Source organism: Macrobrachium rosenbergii, chromosome 12, assembly GCF_040412425.1.
Source record: "Macrobrachium rosenbergii isolate ZJJX-2024 chromosome 12, ASM4041242v1, whole genome shotgun sequence".
In the NCBI taxonomy this organism is placed as follows: Eukaryota; Metazoa; Arthropoda; class Malacostraca; order Decapoda; family Palaemonidae; genus Macrobrachium; species Macrobrachium rosenbergii.
Window position 1 is genome coordinate 11,685,501 of NC_089752.1, and position 22,500 is coordinate 11,708,000.

Here is a 22,500-nt window from a genome sequence, read left to right on the forward strand (position 1 = left end):
AACAAGTGTTTCCATCTCCCACGGTCTTCTTCAAGGCTAGTCTAGATTCAAAACGGAATTGTTTTCTAATATATAGCAGAGAACAGCCAAAAAGTATCGAAAAACAAGAATACAAAATGAAATTTTAAAAATTTAAAAGTTTACTACAAACTTCATAGTTTTGAATAATGATTTACAAATTTCTCAGGCCTGTGCCTCTCTAAGTATACTACGGATCCAGAGAGAGCTCTAAAAGCCTATAGCCATCTTACGTCCACTGCAGCTCACAGTGAGGAGCTTCGACGTCTCCTCAGAGTTTTCATCTGTTAAGTAAGGTGGTCCCAGTGTCTCTGGATCCCCCAAAGGCGACACTGCTCTTCCTTGCCAGAGAATCCATCCGCGCCCAAAGCATTTCACACTTGGAGGCGTTTCATCCTCCTCTGAATTCCAAACTTGCAAACTACTTTAGTCCTAACTTCCTAGAATCTCCCTGGGGTAACGATGTTCTTCAACAGAGGGGCAAATGTCAGGTTTGAGCGGCTGAAGACCTCGGACAGCTTCCTTCGAAGGCTGGTCTCCCTCACTCCTTGATGAAGCAGCTTCTTCACATCCACCTCGGCTTTCCATGACAGAAAAATATAAGCAGAATGCCCTCATTTTGGTTATATTTTCCTGTCACAGTTTTTTCTTCATTTTCTTCAGGTGCCAACGTCCATGTGTCTTCGATAGCCCATACTTCTAAGATCTCCAGTACTTTTCCAGTCTTCGGGAAGGATAAACAAAGCCGCTACAGTCCTGCATATTCATTCTGAAGACCACAGGTTTTTCGACTATCCTTGAGCATCTCCACGGCGAGTCTAGATTCACAGTGGAACTGCATCCTGTTATATAGCAGACTTCAGCCAAAAAATATTGAAAACCAAGAATGAAAAATGGATTGTGAAAATTTAGTGCAAATTTCATATTTCTGAAAAATGATTGACAAATTTCTTAGGTCAGTCCCTCTGCTTTATGTTAGAATTGGAATCTCTCTCTCTCTTGAAAACCATGAATGAAAAATGGATTGTGAAAATTTAGTGCAAATTTCATATTTCTGAAAAATGATTGACAAATTTCTTAGGTCAGTCCCTCTGCTTTATGTTAGAATTGGAATCTCTCTCTCTCTCTCTCTCTCTCTCTCTCTCTCTCTCTCTCTCTCTCTCTCTCTCTCTCTCTCTCTCTCTCTCTCTCATATATTATAAATTTATATATATACTTATATATGTATATATATATGTATATATATATGCAAACCTATATATATACTGTATATATATATTATATATATATGTGTGTGTGTGTGTTTGTGTGTGTGTATGTGTGTATGTATGTATGTATATATGGAGACGACCGTACTACAGCCAAATAAAAGTTTAGGACAGCTGATTGTTTTTCCTTTTGTAGTTTTTAATACTTTTAGTGTGTATGTATGATACAAATTATTCTAAATTATATATCTAGATTGAAGAGTAACAGGCTACTTTTGCTCACCATTACTTTTAACAAAATTTGTTGAAACGGGAAATACCTTGGACTGTTGTAACCCATTGATTTTACAGTTGACGATTGGTACTCAACCCCTTTCATGTTGATAGATCTTTCTTTACGTTTGGGCTTCCATCGGCGAAATAATTGATATTCTTTTCAAAGAATTTTTTTTTTTTTTTTTTTTTTTACAAATTGGGTTTACTCGCAATTCTTGGTTAACCTTTTGTAAGAGTTATCAGTCTGTTCGTATTTTATCTCATTTAGTTTCAGAGCAACAGCGGGAAACACAAACGATCCACGTCTGTATCCAGACATAATAAATAGCCAACCTCCCGGCGGTCCATCATAAAGCCATCTAGGCTATGCATTGTGTCCCAGCTGGCGTTGGACTTAGAGACTCCTTTTATTAGAACGTGTGAAGCATTACAATGTTCATATATCTTCCTCTTTAGGTGGTGGTCGATTTTCTTCTGAGCTGATGCGTTGGGTATCGGATTAATATGAAGGAACCTGGTTGCTCCATGTGAAAATTAGTTTCGGGCTGAGTTGTCCTTAGTTTATGTCATAGATTCTAATTTTTGAGGATAAGCTGCTGCTCTGAATGGCACTTGGGAGAGAAACATGTAAGAAAAAATCGGTTATTATTAAAGATCCGTGTTTGTGTACATTATATGGGTTAATTTATAAAACTAAAAGAAATTTTAAAATGTTGAAAGTGCATAATCAGTGCTGTACAATTAGTTTTTGATATTTTGAAGATTTGTGAGTTGAGTAAATTAGTTACACAAATTCTGCTCTTACATATTAACTATATCCAATAATAAGCACTCATGGGGTTACTTCTGATGAGATTGTACATAATCATTATTTTGGGTGGAAACACTACAATTTGAAGTCTTATTCTGCCAACGTTGTTGGAATCGGAGTCAAGAAATTTGTATTTAAGTCGTATAACTTCTCAGCTTGTATGTTATTACATAAATATTTATAGGTGTAGATGGCAAATCATCCCATTGATTTTTTTCCTAAGTTTTTTTTTCAGGATTACCTAAAAAGATTTAAGAGGCGGAAATAATAATATTTTTAGTGTTTATTTAAGGTACTTGATAAAAACAGCATGAATAGGATGTCGTAGAATTCCAGCTTAAAGGGAAAAATAATGGGAAGAGTTGTAATAACGAAATATATGCCTTATTGATAAAGTGTTAATTAAATAAATAATTACAATAGATAAACAAATAACTGACCACTCCAGTTATCACATTTGTCAATCTTTCGTCCACTTGGTAGTATAGCTCGATCTCTCATTTTTTCATTAATCTTCAGTCTGTGCCATTTCACATTAGTGTTGGAGTTCTCGAGGTCTGGATTTCCAGGACTTTGGCCTTTCTTTCGTCCTTGGAATGCTGTGGAAGTAATGTACTACCTTTATAATATACTGTATATAAATTTTGAGTATGTTTATTTTGCGGGGCCTGAATGTTGCTAGTGTCCATTAAACACGGAAGGCTCCTGTGTTAATACTTTTTATTTAATCAAATGATTTTATCTTTAGTGCATTTGGAACGTGCTGGCTGTATAAAGAACAAAGTCACCATGAATTTTCGTTATTCCCCTAAAATCACCATTATTTTCCTTAGTGTGGAATAAGCCTATAACTCGTAGTACTAGAAATAAAGAATTGCAGATAACATTTATCCTAATAACTAATAAAGGTTTACGGTATATGAATACTTCAGCGTTTGTTTTATCTGGTATTGTATTGTATGCACCACATCAGTAGGCTATAAGCTGGTGAAATCACTGAGCAATTAAGCATTTATAATCAAAACCTATCGGTGGATGTAAAATGATCATACAAGCTGAAGCGATGGTTTATTTATCCAGCGTATTATTTCAGATACCTTCACAAACTGCATGATATTACGAGTGGCCTTTTGGTTTTAGGAGAATGACTGAAGAATTTACCGAGCTACGATTTATTGTCTACGAATGCTAATGCAGTCAGACGATATTAATTTCTCTAACAGTTACATGTAAGGATTTCGTTATTTCGGTTAAATGTCTTGGCATTAATGACGCTTTACTTGATTGATTGATTTAGCATGATAGAAATACGAAACTTGGACTTTGAACTTATAGTACTGAATGGGGCACAAATTCAGAAATTGAATCATAAGGATGGAATCGGCTTGGGCAGTCTGGACTTGGTCTCAGATTCTGACGATGTGGACTTGGACACAGTCTTGACTTCGGATGGTATGGACTTGGACGGCCTTGGCCTTGGGAATTATGGACTCGACTAGAATACTGCTTCATACTTATGATCCATTCAGATAATTCATCGGAACGAACTCCGTCTTCTCTTTCACTCAAGTTCAACGCCTACTCTTTTTTTGAAGGACAAATGGTCTTCACAATTCGTTCGGTAGTCCCAGGAAGCTTTTCCCCTTGTCATTTATTTGCTTGACATTTTGCATAGTTGCCATTGTGATTCAAGCCTTCATACTGCAATCATTTGTGGCATTTACTCACATGCACTTCCGTGAGTCACCCAGTGCAATCTTCCCACCGTCCATACTAACATTCAGTTGAATATGTGTTTGCTGAAAGGTTGTCTTCACTCTGTTCTACATATTTTAGTTTTCTGTAAAAGAAAACTATTGTGCCCGGCTGTCTGTCCGTCAGCACTTTATTCTGTCTGCACTTGTTTCTGTCCGCCCTCAGATCTTAAAAACTACTAAGGCTAGAGGGCTGCAAATTGGTATGTTGATCATCCATCCTCCATTCATCAAACATACCAAATTGCACCCTCTAGCCTCTGGTGTAGTTTTATTTTATTTAAGGTGTTAGCCATAATCAAAAGCTCGGCAACGATATAGGATAGCCAACACCGGGCCGTGGTTAAAGCTTCATGGTCGCAGCTCATACAGATTATACTCGAGACCGCTGAAAGAAAGATCCATTTTCGGTGGCCTTGATTATGCGCTGTGGCGGCTGTGCAGAAAACTCGATTACGCCAAAGAAACTTCGGCGTATTTTTTTACTTGTTTTTCATTAAATTCTCTTTTTATTCATAACTGTAGGAGAGTATTCATAGGCATATATGAATTGTATGAATGTAATTATATTAGGTATTAATCTATTTTGGGCGCTGTAATCATCGTAATTTTAGCACTTCAGGAACAGTCAATCAATTCATCATCTTCTTGGCTCATTTTCACCTCCATAACAAAGCTCGTACTCCGTTTCGTCCGTCTCATCTTACAGACAGTTGTCAAAGTAAGTCACCTATCTTTTACATTTCAGAACACGTGACACGTAAAGCCAACGTGTAAGCGCATTGCACTTTTCGAATTCCATACAACAGTTCACCATTTTGTGACTGATTACATGAGGACAATAAGTACGAGACTGAGTAAGAGCAGTGGAATAAATAAAAAACAAGTAAAAAATGAGCCGAAGTTTCTTCGGCGGAATCAATTTTTCTGTACAGCGTATAATCAAGGCCACCGAAAATAGATCTATCTTTTGGTGGTCTCGGTATAATGCTGTATAAGCCTCGGCCCATGACACTTTAATCACGGCTCGGTGGTGGCCCGTGTTAAGAGGATGGGTGATCAACATACCGATTTGCAGCCCTCTAGCCTCAGTAGGTTTCAAGATCTGAAGGCGGACAGAATAAAGTGCGGACGGACAGACAAAGCCGGCACAATAGTTTTCTTTTACAGAAAACTAAAACGTTATGACGGTCCAGGGTTAGGGCAAATGTTTAAAAACATTACTGCGATCCTTTACGTTCAGAAAATATGCAAAAACAACAGATAGAGAATAATCATCAGGGAGGAATAGGATACAAAAATATGAAGAATTAATTCAAAATTAGAGAATGAATTAAGAAATGAACATACAATATTGCATGGTTATAAAGTGGAATTGTAATGCCGAAATGTATAAAATTTCATAATTTTTCATAATGACACTTTAAATAGTACTGTTGTCAATGAGAACGTCGTTAATAACCTACAAAACATATAAGAAATAAATATAGCTGTTTACCTCCCGCCAGCATACATGCTGGAAGCCATGTATTTGACTACAATATATAAAAAAAAATAAATAAAAGCCGTCTTCTTTTGCGAAAATAAATCTTCTGAGAAAACTTTGGATGAAATCTTTTCGCTGATCAAACCACGTCAATCATTCTGGTCTTGGGCTTTCAAGGAAAGTGATATTGGAAATCATAGGAATCATCAAGGGAGATGAATGTTCCACATGCATGGATCATGCAGTACGAGCAGGTCTTTTGATATGTTGGCATATACATGTAGATATTTCTCATGAAAATAGGAAAAAAGCAAGTGCATGCTGTGCGCTTTGTAAACTTGGGACCATATTTTATATATAAATAAATAAATAAATATATATACATGTATATATAATTGAATACTCTATATATGTGTGTATGTATGTATGTATGTATGTATGTATGTATGTATGTACGTACATATATTCCACAGAGGACCTTAATGATACTGAAGTTTAAAAAAAGTAGAATCTTTTTTTCAAGCTTTCAGAGGCTAGTGTGTCTCCATCTTATACGAATCAAGTAATGACAAAATCTGCCCAAGGTCAGATTTTGTATTTATTTAATATTTAGATATATATATATATATATATATATATATATATATATATATATATATATATATATATATATATTATACAAGCACAAGATGGTCAGCAATTTTCTCTCCTAATCCAGTCCCTTGAACTGTGTCTTAGGTCTCGTTTTGTGTTAACTACCTTCCTGTAACCTTCTTAGCTGCATCTTTTCTCCTCTGGGGGATTATTGGCTTGGTCAATCCTTACCACGTGTTCATTTAACTTTCTCTCTCTTTGATTTCGTAAACTGTCTGGCGCGTGGTAAAATCCTCAGCGTTGTTTCTCACATTTCCTTTCATGGTCGCCTTGGAACTTGTTATGAGAGTGTTTTCTGCAATGAATCGTGTGGTTTTGTATGTGCTGCGAAATCTGAAATTCATTTTATCCTATTCCACTTTGGGATTCCTTTCTCAGCATTCTTTTGCCACAGGTGAGACCTGAATGAAATATCTGATGTTCTTCCAATGCTGTTTCTTTGCATGTTTTGCTGATCTGTCAGTGATATGTCGCCTCACAATCGTTACATATTGCAACGTATATCCTCCTTTCCTCTCCTCCGCTTCCCCAGGATAGCAGGTTTTTATTACTTTGTTCCTTATAGTATTTTTTAGAGTTACCAATCTATAATATACTAACCTCCAGTTTAGAGGTTTAACCATGCCATTGCTTGAAATTACTGTAGTTTTTCTGTCCTTTTTTTCCCCTATTTTTTGCCTTGGGGTTTTGCTATGGACCTTGTCCTCCAGATCAGGGTAGCCGAAAATCTTAACATCACACTTTAGGTAGTTCAATTCCCCTCTGAACGCGGCAGGCTACAGATTCTATAAGCTTTGATTATAAGACCCGTTATCTTGCCTATTTTTATTTCCTAGCTATGGCTTGAAAACATGTATTTGTGAGTTAACATGTGTAGCTTTCCTATAGAGCCTGTATCCTATCTATATTTTTCAGGTCTTACATAACAGGATCGCCCACCGGTCATTAGTTACGCCCTTGACTGTTTCGGAAGTTTCACGGCTATGTCACTCACCTTTTCATTGCTGTTTATTCGGATTTCTCCCACTGTTGGAAGTTTCATAGTTGTGCGAGTGTCTTGGGAATTATGACTCGTGCTAGGAAAAAACGGCCGCTGCCTGCTGGTTATTTTACCGATGAAACTCGCCCTTCATCACACCCTTCCCCTCCTCAAAATCGACACCAGTACCTGCATTCCAGAAAGCAATAGTCCAAGCAGCACTAGTTCCGTGTCAGGATCAAGAGAGACAAACCGAGCAGCCAACACCCACACCACCTCTTCCTCAACCTACCCCTAACCCCGTCCCCTCACCTCGGACCTCCAAAGTACCTTGCATCTGTGCTCCTACATTTAAGATCATTCCTGGTTCTGTCAAGAATAAAACAAAAATGTTAATGGCTTGTGATGTTGTCAGAATGTTCATGGGGAGTTTTGTTGACGTTATCTGTGAAATAACACGGGCAAATCGTGTGACTCTGAGCTTCTTGGAACCCATGACAGTTTGGCAAGACCCAAAAACCGTTACGGCACTTCCAATTCCGACGATTCTCTCGGCGATCGGCACTCCGGCAAGTGTCAGTCGCCTTGTTTGGTAGTTGCCCTCCAATTATCTCTCTTTTTCAATTTAAGTTGTTACCGCTTTCCTTTTATCATCTAACTGAAGGGGGATAAAAACAAAACAATTTTACACGCACGTTATATTCTACATCGCTACTTAGATGGGTAAACACAGCCCAGGTGCTATTAGATATGCTGACAGCTCTCCACAGCAGACGTACAGTCGGGGAGAAAAATCCGTTTATTTCTCCCACTGAAATTTTTTTTCCTTTTCCTCCATCGTTCTCTACTCGCTTTTTACACTTTTCTCGGTAGTTAAATACGTTATGGAATCACCGTAGACTTTTCATTGTTCCGATTTTTTTTCCATTTTCCCTCATGGCTATCAACGACTTGTCAGGAGTTGCTGCTATCACTCCTTCTATCCTACTGACGGGCAACTGTTGTACTTTAAATTTCACCTGGACATTTTTCACTTGAACACCATTAATTTTAATTAATTACACTCTAGACTATTTTTTCACTTCAAATCAGCAGATGACACTTACGGGGTCCTCTGTGCGCAAGAGCCCGTGCTGGCATAATGCCAGGTCAGTCATAAATAACAACATACGTGTTTTTTCATTATTTGGTTCCTTGAAGATGAAGGGAGACTGGCATCTGAAAGCATGGAAATGCAGAATACCCTTCTTTGAACCTTCCGTATTGTTGAAGTCCTCTATGGAAGTAATAACTTTTTAAGCAGGGAATTTGTGTTTTGTGAGTAAGTATCTATAATATATATATATATATATATATATATATATATATATATATACTGTATATATATATATATATATATATATATATATATATATATATATATATATATATATATATATATGTGTGTGTGTGTGTGTAGTATAAATATATATATTATATAATATATATATTTGTGTTTTGTGGAGGAAGTATAATATATATATATATATATATATATATATATATATATATATATATATATACTATATATATATATATATATATATATATATATATATATATATATATATATATATGTATGTATGTATATTATATGTTATATATTATATATTATATATGAATTTTTGTCACTTAAACATGCGTGAGTTACAGAGTGGAAGGTCAAAGTCGACTTTTTATCGTTGTTTCTAAACACAAGTGCCCCGGTTCGAATCATGGCCAAGACAGAAACACTTATCAAGTTCCCTTTACGTGCAAGTTATTCCGATTGTAGAGTGAATTTGATATTAAACGATATTTGTGCATCTGGCCCGGCCAGGATTCGAACCTGGCATTTTATATTCCAGGGGTATAGTAAATTCGATAGTAAGCGATATTTGTCACATAATATATGTGATTATAAGTCACGTATATCACACACGCACACACATATATATATAATATATGTGTGTGTATATATATATATATATATATATATATATATATATGTATATATATATATATATATATATATATATATATATATATATATATATATATATATATATATATGTGTGTGTATCGTGTCTGTAAATATGTAGGAATATCAATGAAATTTTATAGCATTTTACCTATCATGCTCTGCAGTATGTGTGTGTATATATATATATATATATATATATATATATATATATATATATATTATATGAAACTTCTGTCAAGAGAAAGACGACGTGTTATAAGTTATAAACTTGGAACATATAGAAGAAGTTGAAACAACAGAGTGGAGGGTCTTTCGCCTCCACTCCAAAGGATTTTGAAGCAGACTACGGAAAACAAGACAAAAGATTACAGAGAAGACTCGGTTTTACAAAAAAACAACTAAAATGGAGGGGGTATTTTATAATGCCTAATTTTGGGATTAACAATAGATGATTGGGATTAACTCGGGTGACTGGATAGAACAAGGAGAGGCAAAGGACATTAACACGGCTTACTGAGATTCTTTACTTTCGTTTTTAAATATCTTTCGAATATTTTTCCGCGGGATGGGGTCAAAAGTGTATACTCTCGGGCTTTGATTAATGTTATTCTCGTTTGTTGACTGTATTAATGTGGACTGAGATTTCTGGAAACAATATTTTTTCACACTTCTGTGGGCCCAATCAATTCCATGTGATTTTCCACTAAGTTCACAAAAAGAGCATTATTATTTTGGCTGGCTGTAACTTAAAATTTGTGTTGATTTTACTTGACATTTAATTGCTAACGTGTCTGGCCAAAAAAATGAAACAGTCTACACATGGGATTTTATAAAAAAAATTTTGTTTATTCTGGTGAGGGAAATTTCTTTCAAGCATGTTTTTTTGCAGTGTTTTTTAAAGTGTTATTATATGAAAATTACATTTACATTGAAGGTGTCCAACACTGATTTAGTGGAATGAAAGCTGATGAAATAAAGCATACAGAGGACGTTCTTAAGTAATTCTGGTTTCCTGTCACTATTTTTATAAAATGACTTAACAACTTTAAGGTAGGAAGTATCCAGAATAAGAGTAATATAACACGAGTCCCCACCTATTTTCCTAATGGTGTGTAGTTCGTTATCAAGGCTTTATGGCTGTCAGCACGTATTGCTCTCAAAGACATCGAGGAGAATGTAGAGATTTTATTTATTAACAAGATGCCTAGAAAAATATATTGTGCATAGGTTAAATCCGCACAGTATTATAGGAAGAATGTAAATATACCTCAGAGACTTAGTAGCCATTTTTAAAATTAGGAGGATGTTCTTATGGCGAAAAATTATTGCCACCTCAAGTTTAGAATTCTGGAAACTCCACAAAAAGGTAATATTCCTCTGAAGTGTTAATGAAAGCAGTTTGCCACGTCGAATACTTATGTTCTCTTTTGTGGTCCCATTTAGTATGAAATAAAGGAAGTGAAGCATTTAGCAAAACGTTCCAACATGTAACAACGAATTTCCTTTCTTGACAATATAAGACTTTTCTCAGAGTTGCAGTTTGAAGATCCCTCCTATGATACATTTTTGGCATTCAGGTTATCACATGTAACAAAAAGCATTAAAGAAGCGAAGGGAAATGTAATTAGAGTTGAATGATCTTTTTAATTTAAGCAAAATGAAACGCATTTCAGACATTTTTTAAATTGCAAGGGCAGGTAATGTCAAATCCTTATTAGAACAAAAAGAATTCTATTATTAGAAAGCTCGTGCAACAATAGACTGATGTAATTCATTGACACTACAACGTTTTGAGATCTAAACTATTTTGCATCTATAAACTTAATCCCCTATTACAGATTCAGCATAACAAAATCCAGTTTGTATAACCAACTGACGGTGAAATTCTTTAGGAAAATGAAAAATATGTACGCTAGGCATTTTTATCCTTATAATGTTTTAACGCTATGTTTTGTTGGTCTGTTGAGAATCTCGTGCAGCTGGTTAGTGTATCAAGAGTTTCGTCACTGTTGCTGTGGTTCGTAGGATCAATGGAAAGTTTTCATCGTAACAACCCCGTAGGCGAGCAGTGCCGTCAGTGGACCTCATGCGGTGCACTGAAGGCATTACTTGAGGTTCTTTGCAGCGTGCCTTCGGCCCCTAGCTGCAACACCTTTCATTCCTTTCACTTTGTCTCCTTTCATATTCTCTTTCTTCCATCTAACTTTCCACCCTCTCCTAACAATTGATTCATAGGGCAACTGCGAGGTTTTCCTCCCGTTGCACCTTTCAAACCTTTTACTATCAATTTCCGTGTCAGCGTTGAATGACCTCATAGGTCCCAGTGCTTGGCCTTTGGTCTAAATTCTATATTCAATTCAATTCAGTTCATTTTAACACTGACATGGTTCATGTATTCGGTTAAGTTATCAACAGAATTATAGTCAGTGTATAAATATATCATAAAACTGTAATGTCAAGGTACGCTCAAGTGATCTGGTTAGATTGTTTAGCAATAATATCCAAGACTATTGTTCGACCGGTCTTGCGTTTGACAGGTAAAGAAATATTGGAGTAATTAATTGGGATCTCGTTGAATTTTACAGGTTTCTCTTCTCAGAGAACACTGTACCTTTGGCTTTGTGCTCATTCCAACTCTGTGTAATTAATCTTCATTTATTTTTTTTAGGCTGTCCCTTATTTAAACCTGACTCTTCCTTCGGAAATGGCATCATGTTGCAATTTTTGGCAAAATTTCATGATTAATTATTGTCTGTCAATAATGTATCACAAACGCTTGATGAATATCTGTTTCTTTCATATTTCCATACAAAGCACAAAATTAATCTGTGACCTTAAATAGTGAAATATGTCACTGCCTTTTGTTGCTCACAGGGACTTCTTGCTGTCCATAGAATAGGGTAATAATAATAATAATAATAATAATAATAATAATAATAATAATAATAATAATAATAATAATAATTTTTCTTATTAGCAATCTCTCTCTCTCTCTCTCTCTCTCTCTCTCTCTCTCTCTCTCTCTCTCTCTCTCTCTCTCTCTCTGTCTTTGCACGCGCATCAACTGTTTTCGTATATTGTTTTGAATATGTTCCTTTTCATTATTACAGGAAGGATAAAAAACCCAGAGACTTCTAATAGCAATTTTTAAACATTAGAAGATATTCTTATTACGAACAATTATTGCCACCCCAAGTCCAGAATTCTTGGAACGCCACAAGAGTAATAATTCTCTGAAGTCTTAATGGAAGCATTTAGCCACGTCAAATAATCATATTCTCGCTTTTGGTCTCATTTAGTATGAAGTAAAGAAGACTTTAGCGAAATGCTTCATGGTTTAACAGTGAATTTCCTTTTGTAACGGAATGGGGCTTTTCTGAAAGTTGCAATTTGAAGATCCCACCTGTGATATATTTTTGCACTTAGATTATCACATGTAACAAAAAGATGAAACAAGAGAAGAAAAATGTAATTAGTTATATATAGTTAAAAAAATTTTTAACTGAAGCATAAGGAATGTATTTCAAACATTTTGTATATTGCAGTGGAAGATAATGTCTAATCCTTAATAGAATGAGGCGAAAATTACTGATTTTTTTGCAATTTGAAGATCGCACCTGTGATATATTTTTGCACTTGGGTTATCACATATAACAAAAAGATGAAAGAAGGGAAGAAAAATGTAATTAGTTATATATAATTGTTTTTTTTAATTGAAGCATAAGGAATGCATTTCAAACATTTTGTATATTTCTGTGGAAGATAATGTCTAATCCTTCATAGAATGAGGCGAAAATTACTGATTTTTTTTTTGCAATTTAAAAATCCACGTGTGGTATATTTTTGCACTTAGGTTATCACATGTAACAAAAAGGTGAAAGAGGGGAAGAAAAATGTAATTAGTTATATATAATTAATTTTTTTTAATTGAAGCATAATTAATGCATTTCAAACATTTGGTATATTTCTGTGGAAGATAATGTCTAATGCTTAAAAGAATGAGGCGAAAATTACTGATTTTTTTGCAACATTATGTTACCAAATGAACCTTTGCATGCAACGTAGGAAGGTGGAATTATAAATTGAAAGTCTTTGGTGATTATGTAGTAAGAAGTTCCCAAAAACTCTTGTAAAAATTAACCCACAACAAACTGGTAGATGCAAAATTTTCGGTGACCTTTTTATCATCATGCTTACAATAGCTAAATTGTATTTTGATAACATTTTTTTGTAATATAATGTTTATTATGACTTTGATGTTGCGGTTTGATAGTGTTTTATATATATATTTTTTATTTCATTCATAATTTCACTGATGCATAATTAATTATTATTATGGAAATTATATATAACATATGAGTGGTTATGGGTAATTGTCGGTATAAGGGGATCATTCATTAGTTTCAAAAAATACGTCACATTTCAATAAGTTGAAAAAACAAACTAAAACTAAAATATAGATTATGTCTGTCCTAATCAGTTATATCTGATCCCAAAAAGATGAAATTCGCTTTTTCCTCCCCCTCTTCCATACACGTCCACATCTTGAATCACCCACTGTCACAAAATGGCTCAATCTTATTTCGTCCCTCATCCCAGCCCCTGAACCGGTCCCTGTTTTGAGGAACCACCCCCCTCCCCCAACCCTCCTCCCCAACGCCAACTGGTTCAAGATAATGAGGCCACTTACTGTCAAGACGATAGTTGATCGTCAGAGTTGGCGGCGAGAGACGCAGGAAACACTCGGGCGAGTCTTTAAATTCATCCTCCTTGGTTACGTCGAGGAGAGGAGAGGAGAGAGGAGAGTCTGAAACAGAGTCGTTGGCGGGAATGGAAGGGAGAGTATGGCTGATTCTTTTGTCACCTGCTACAGTTCTGCCCGGGGCAGCATTCGGTTTCTGGGGATTGTTTGTTTCGTTTTGGTACGACCTTTCTTCACTCAGTTCTTGAGAGCGGAGCCCTGTTTGTTCTTCCTTCGAACGGAAATTCGTAGAAGTTCCTTCTTTGTTGGTTGGCGTGTTTGATTTGAGCACTATGATTGCAACCTTGGGGTTGCGTCGAGTGAACGGGTCGGCATACTTCAACCAAGTTCGTAGTAAAGGTGCTACGTCGATAGCCACTTTCTGGGATAGATCAGGTCTTGGTAGTGTTTCCGATTTTGCACGATCAGGACTCTCACCATTCTCTGATGAGGAGGGCGAAAAACTCTCGCTAGAGTCTGTTTTGATTTTTAGACACATTTCTGTTGTTGGGTGAAACGTCGCGGCCGTAAGAATCGGGTACTTAAGGAAGCCGGTGTTTACAGAATGGAAATATGAAACAAACCGAAGTTTATGCCAGGGGGAAGCGGAGGGGTCGTATAAGTACTCTTCGTGTATGCTTGGATGGAGAGATCCCGGGAACAAATCATCGGAAATGTTGAAAGGAGAATAAAATTCTTCGTTTAGGGAAGTGAATGTCTGTGATTCAGTCTCAGATTCATTTGAATCTCGATAACAAATACCGTCGTAAAAATCTCTTCCGTCACCTTCTTTTGTGTCCTCCTCTTTTTCCACTACGAGTTGGCCTCCTTTCTTTGTGTGTTTCGATTTCTTCTCACTTCCTCCTCCTTTCTCGAAGGGTTCTCTTCCCGGTGTGGAGGTGGTGTTAAGATTTGTCTCTCTTTTATCCTCCTTCCTATCATTAATATCGGAAAAAGTTTTAGGTTTCATTCCGCCAGGATGTTCAGATCTTCCCGGAGATGAGACTCGATGATGAGAGGATGGTGAAGGAGAAATTGAAGAGGAGCCAGGGAAACTTTCTGATGAGAAACTCGCTATCGGGACAGAATGCCACATTCTACGTAGTTCCTCCACGGCCCTCCATGGCGGGGCCACCTTCTCTTCCATTTTCTTCTTATTTATATCACTGTTGTCTGTTTTACTAACATACCCACGTGTTTCACCCTGAGCTTCCGCCTCTTTGGCTAAGAGAAAAACGTGGTATCCGTATTGCTCCACAATTTCCTCATCTCGGCTGTCGGGATCTTCTAGATTGTGTCCGTCTATCACAGCTACTGTCAACGGGTTAGTATGACTGTGCGTCTTGTCATCAGTCAGCCACCAGCATGGGACGAATAACTTGGAGGATAAGATGGTGAAGTCAGGACTGAATATATCGCTCGCAGCACTTCCCTCACTGATTTGTGTTGTATGTCTGTCGATTGTACTTTCTCTCAGGTGTTTTATTTTATCTTGTGTTTTATTGGCCATTTCATCTTCGTCCGTAGTGTCGTTCTCAAGTGGACGGTGAAAGTGATACGAGGCAATTAGCACGGAGTCAGCGAATTTCGTACTTTTGTCGTTGCTATTCCCTTTCTCGGGCCCCTCGTGCTTGGTCTCTTGTCGACTTTTTGGCCTTTTTATCAGCGACGGAGTCGTTGCCAATATCACTGATTCGTTCCGGTCCCCAGGGCCTGGAACACCAATATCCGTGACCTCACCACTAATCACAGCTTCACTATTGCCCCAATCATCTAGGGGACGCAGCAGTCGATACTCTACTCCGAATCCTGGATGGAACGGGATGGGATCCAGGACTATTGTCCTCTCTTCACCCGCTACTTGCTCCTTTTTGTCATTCTCGTCAGTTATGTTTCCATAACAGCACCACCCCATGATTACAAGGCACACCAGGAACCGCATTTTGAATGTACAGCGAATGCTCAAATCAAATCCAAAAAAACAAAAATGCAGTCATTGGCTGTTGGTCATCTGTGTCGCATTATCATCGATGCCTTTGTTTTAGATTTAGATCACTCACATGGAGGGAAAAGATTTCATTTGTTTCAAAATTTTCAATAATATTTGCTATCCATTTTCTTTGTAAACTGTATCTTAAAGTCACTTGGTCTTTTTGTAGTTGTTAATTACTGCAAAGGTTTCACCGTTAGTTATAGATTTCATTTGCTTTCAAAATTGTCAATAATATTTTCTATCCATTGTCTTAGTAAACTTTGTTTATCTCAGAATCACTTGGTCTTTTTCGGTAGTTGTAAATTACTGCAAAGGTTTCACTGTTAGTTACTTTAGTGCATTAATTTTACTTTATAAACATGAAGCATGCATCAGTGTCTGTAAAGTCTGACAGTTTCTACACTTTTAAGGACATTAAGAAACTCCTTACAGATAATCTACTCATAAATAATGAATTCAAAGTTCTTGACCTGAAGCTGAACTGAACACCTTGTATCAAATATAAATATGCAATTGGAATGCCACTCTTTCTATGAAAATATAACACTAAAGGCCATTTTTAATTTTAAGATATTTTTCTCGATAATGAAATAACTGTACATAAAGCTGTACTTAGCTATAGTTGACTTAGAATTATAAATATATATGAATATATATGTATTCACTTCAGTGCGAAAATATACTCTACATTTACTATTTCAACACTAAAATTTTAGGCAATGTTTTACTACTGTAGGCAATACACCATTTTCCCTGAGTTGATAGGACATATCATTTATGGAAATATTCAGGACCTCCAACTCACTCAGTTTCTTTATTCTTGCACACGGACCTTGATAATCCTGTCATTCGAGGACGGGACTTTGACTTAGCACAGAAATAAGAAAATAAACTTCCTGCTGGTTACTCCTCAACATCCGGACCGCTCCCTTTCTCGCTATTTCCCGTATCTCTTTCTCTCTCTTTTCCTCTCTTTACCCTTCTCACTCTCTCTCTCTCTCTCTCTTTCTCTCTCTCCACGCCCTGCAGAAGCTTAGTTGTGGCCGTATCCTGAAAAGAAACCGAAAAAAAGTTGATTAAGACAGTATTTTGATGTAATTTACTAATCGCAAGTATAAAATTTTCAGGAAGCGCGCGAAAGGAATTTCAGTTTTTTGAGGCGCTTCTTATAACTTTTATGTAACTGATCACAGGTTGTTTGCTGTGTTAAACTTATAATTCCTTAGTAAAGGAATTAATTGATTCCCTTTCATTAGTATAATTCCTTAGTAAATGAATTAATCGATTCCCTTTCATTGGTACTGTGTCATGATTTCATATATCTTTAATGTGAATTACTTCGTCACCTATAATTTTCATTTTTATTTAGGTTTATGGTTTTGATCGTGATATTCCAATTCTCCTTCAAACTTTGACCGTGGTTAGTTTCGAAAGTTTTAAAGACGCAGAGTCTCTAAATTAGCAGTACAAAAGGACCGCGATGGGGAAACGTAAATTCCAAATCATCACATACCTCACATCGCCAGGCCTCTACCCTCCCGCTGACAAGAGCTTAAACTAACTAATTTTTAAGGTTTCTCGTATAGAAAAACCACTGAGTTATTGATTTAAATTGTTTTCTCATTGTACATCGAGATGAACTCTAGTGCACTGAGGTAAAAATATTTTTCTAAGTACTATTTTTAATTGTGTCTGCATTGTATAAGTATTTTGTCAATATCAAGCTATGTCACTGAACTGGGCATGGCTCCAGATAAATTAATATCACAAGTGTCGCTACCACAGGCATATTCTAATTACTAAATCGTAATGAATGACCCTTATTTGTGGTAAACTTCCTCGGCACTAGCCATTTCATACACCTGCAGGGAATATTCATGAGCATCATATCGAACCTACCGACACAATCTGTCCTCTCACCTTATCTTGCGCATGCGCTGTGCTTCCTGGCTATTAAGGCCCTTGTTTTCCCGTATGTCTATTTTCACCATCTATCCGGCACTTTGTGCGTCTTCATCTCCCGATCCTACTAAGACCTCCGAATTATACACTTTTCATCAACCTTTCATCCTTTTAGTCATCTGTAAAAGAAAACTATTGTGCCGGCGTTGTCTGTCCGTCCGCCCTCAAATCTTAAGAACTTATGAGGCTAGAGGGCTGCAAATTGGTATGTTGATCATCCACCCTCCAATCATCAAACATACCAAATTACAGCCCTCTAGCCTCGGTAGTTTTTATTTTATTTAAGGTTAAAGTTAGCCATAATCATACTTCTGGCAGTGCTATAGATACCAACAACATAGGCCACCACCGAACCGTGAGTTGAGTTTCATGGGCCGCGGCTAAGATTTTTAAGGGCCGTGGCTGCGGCCACCGCCGGACAGAAAACTCGACGGCGCCGAAGAAACCTTGGCGCAATTTTTACTTGTTTTCTTTCCTGTTGACTGAACCTTTATCTCAACAAAATTACCCTCCCTCCTGCGATGTTGTTTGCCGGCTCTCTACTTCTCCGTAAGTCCAAATTTTTCATTCTTCCGATTCTTGATATGCCCCATATACTATAAAAATAGTTAATCTCTGCAGCCTCGACCCTTCTTTCTCATTCTACATCCACACTTCATTCTCTCTCTCTCTCTCTCTCTCTCTCTCTCTCTCTCTCTCTCTCTCACACACACACACACACACACATATATATACATATATTTACATATGTATATATATATATATATATATATATATATATATATATATATATATCTGTATATAATATATATAATATATATATATATATATCTGTATATAATATATATATATATATATATATATAATATATATATATATATATATATATATATATATATATATATATATATATATATATATATATACACACATACAGATAATCTGTTTTTTCCCAAATAACAGCCAGTTGCGGAAAAAGAGAAGACAGCCGTCTGTTACACATCTCAGCTTACGTATAAGCCTCATCAGCATCTCAGAATAAGAGAAAAAGAACCACCCACCCAGTACACTAATCAAGCACCAGCAACTACAGGGGCTTTTACATATATACGCCCATAGCGATAAGCCAACAATTCCTAGAAAACTAAGGCAGTCTGATATCAGATATCGGAAAGGGCATCCTACAAGAATAATGACAAGGAGGAGTGCAGTTCCCGGTAATATAAATAAATCCGTCCCATCACGAACAGTCTCATTTTCCACAAGATAAGTGTCATTTGCCGCATAACCATCTAACGCTCATCACGGTCTGTGCTCTTTGGTTTGCATGTAGTTGGGGAGTGGGGTAGCAGGGACGTTGATATCTGATAGTATTTGTGTGGAACATTTCATGCATCTATAGGAAAATATATATATATATATATATATATATATATATATATATATATATATATATATATAAATTATATATATATATGTATATATATATATATATATATATATATATATATATATATATATATATATATATATATATATATATATATATTTCTTTGATTATAGACAGAAGCAATAAAAATCGAGAGACAGTAATGTATAAATATATGTATATATACTGTATATGTATACACATATACTGGATATATAGTAAATATATTTATACATTACTGTCTTTCGTACTGTCTCTCGATTTTTATTGCTTCTGTCTATAATCAAAGAAAGCGAACCATGTTAGTAAATTATAGAGCTTCGAGTACTGGTCATGACTATGATACAGATGTAAACTGAAATTTTGAAAGAAAAATCATTCAAGAAATAAAAAAAAAGCATCTTATTGTAAGCAATATGTGTAAAACTCAACTAAGCGACTGAGGTTTTATTGCTGATTTTTTTTTTCTCTCAGTGAAGTGAGCGGTCGCGTAATAAACCTAAAATCATTGATTATTACTCTCATCTCGGAAATTTTTAGGATATAAGAGTTACCTTGTTTTGCTTGAATTGCATTTCATAAGGCTATAGATCTGAGCTTGATTCCAGTCCGTTCTGAAAACTCCACTTTGCCGCTGTTGACCGTAGTAATAAATTATATGCCTGGTAGCAGTTGCTGTAGAGTGTTGTGCATCACAACCAGTGAGGGAAGGGCTTCAGTCAAAAACCTTGCCGAAAACCGTAATGTTTGCACCCTAGAAGCTACTTTTGCCATGAAAAATCGCCGTATAGTTGAATATCCATGTATACGAATATGTATGTATGTATAAAATGTGTATATATATGTAAATTTATAATATATATAGCCTATATATATGTGTGTGTATACATATATATTATATATATATATATATATATATATATATATATATATATATATATATATATATATATATGTGTGTGTGTGTATATATATGTTCGTGTGTGTGTGTCTGTGAGTGTAGAATAGACTGCAACTTCAAAGACTGATGTCAAGTTTTGTGACAAAAGAAAAGCAAGAAACAAAGGAGGGAGGCAATCGAACTGAAATTTTACGACCTCCACTCCCCTTTCAAATAGGTACCGCAAAATGTTGCATTCCCAAGGAAAAATAAGAAAGGCACTTTTTTTTTTACGTATTAAAGGATAATCAGTATACTCAGGAAATAGTATACTGAACACTTTTAAGAGAAATATACTCAAAGCGTAAACTATCATAATATCCATGGATGTAATCTCACACCAAAAAAATTACATTATTGAATTGTAGACAAAATTATAGCGTCAGGAAAAATTGATCATATTTATCATTAGTCTATAAAATTTAGACAAAGCCTACCAAAATTGATAACCTACGACCAAAAGAAGACGAGAATGGATGGATCAGTATTTTATTATCCGCCATCCAGATTATTACTTCCTTGTTTTATTGTTTTCATTTCATATCTAGTCTGTGTGATATGCAGTAAACCCAAGAATAACAAATAAAATGCGGTTTAGTGAGTCATCTGTAAGAAAATAGACTGACTCTAGTTCCGTACCACATATTGAGCTCTGCTTTCATCAAGAGAGGTGGTGGTGGTGGGCAAGGGGAGGGCTCATTTCCTCTGTCGTGCCATAGGAGCTTTAAGACATATATATTCCAGGGCAGTTTTTTCATATGAGGACGCGCCGGAATTTTTTGTATATATACATTTAGTATGATTTTTTCTTATACTATATCCATCTTTTCATGTGCCTGAATTAATACCCTTGAGGCCTAATGCGAACTCCAAGTATATTCAAATACAAAAAGGAAAAAGTTGTCCTGAAATATGGAAAATCTTTAGACTGACACGTAGATATCGGCTGCCAACCTCGTTTTTTTTTTTTATTCTGCTCTCAGCAGAATAAAATGAAAGAATTTCCATAAAAAATTACTTGCTTAGTAAGGGACCATACATTACTGAGTTTGTACTACATGGGTCGCTAGTTGAACAGTTTTGTTTTGGTGACCTTTATTCATATTAGAATTAAACAACATTTGAAAGTTTAATAAAGAGCAGTGACCGTCTTTATCGTAAGTAGGGAAAAGCAGGTAAGTTAATAAGCAGGTAATTTAAATGTAAGTTAAAGGCGAAATATAGCTAAGGCTATTAGATTTTGTTAAATATGACGAACGTCATACAATCGTCAATCATAGTATAGAAAGCAGTACTGTCAGTGCGGAGAACTGACAATAAAATACGATGTTATGCTTAAAACTTTCATTTATTCTTGCTGGCGGTAGATGGCATTCCGAGCAAATTGTAAGACATCTTTTATATAAGAAAAAATTTTGTTAGCTAGCATCCTCACTCTCCTTAAATCTCCTAAAACTGGGGTGTTCAGCAAGGAAGCCCTTTCCAGATAATGTGTTGACCCGAGCACCTTTTAATAAAACAAGGGAGAATAATAATGTCATGTTACAGCATGATAACAACGGAAAGGTGACAAGATATTTATTATTTATAGTAACTTGTCGTTTGTAGTTTAGTTTCATTATTTTCTCCATCCTTGTTATAACTAATCAAGTTTATAAAATCCCTTAGCAGGCGTTGAACCAGAGAGCAGGACTGGAAGCAGCAAGTAGATATTTTACAAACGAACGTGTTGGGATCAAAGTGTATCACTCCATGAAGCAATCGTGTGTGAACCTCCACGGAATCGTTGCCTGTATGCACCAGCAAGTTAGCAGAGAAAATGTTTTCTGGGTATCCACTCGTAATCTCGCAAAGAAATTACTCACGAAGCTTCATATTTAGTGGAACGCATTCTATTAAATATGAAATATAGTTTCAAGATTGAATATGAAATACAGTTTCAAGATTGAAAGAGAAAAAAATATATATAGATCCATAAAATACAATAATTATATTTGTGCCATATATGCTTGTATATCACTATTTTAAGTAATTTCCCACTTGTGGCAAGATGTCAACAACCAACAGTTTGCGTATGATGCCATTCGTGATTGCTGTTGAATTTTCGGAAGATCATTCCAGCGTGTTGTAGGGTCACACGCGGACCTACGCACCTTCCATCTTACCATACAAGAAACAGCAGATGTCACGCATTCTTTGTACATAAATTCTCGCTCATATTATTGTTAGATGTATCATTCATAGCGC

General features: G+C 35.8%; 2 protein-coding genes across 4 annotated transcripts in view; one reads left to right on the top strand and one right to left on the bottom strand.

Moving 5' to 3' along the window:
- The window catches only part of Alk (Anaplastic lymphoma kinase), a 1,114,821-nt gene that overhangs the window by 990,089 nt on the left and 102,232 nt on the right, over positions 1–22,500 (bottom strand). The window contains exon 2 of the mRNA XM_067113483.1: positions 13,879–16,972. Within this exon, the coding sequence (XP_066969584.1) occupies positions 13,879–15,871 (1,993 nt within the window). The 5' untranslated portion in view covers positions 15,872–16,972. The remainder of the gene's footprint in view (positions 1–13,878; positions 16,973–22,500) is intronic.
- The window catches only part of LOC136844390 (uncharacterized), a 663,809-nt gene that overhangs the window by 86,635 nt on the left and 554,674 nt on the right, over positions 1–22,500 (top strand). The window lies entirely within an intron of this gene.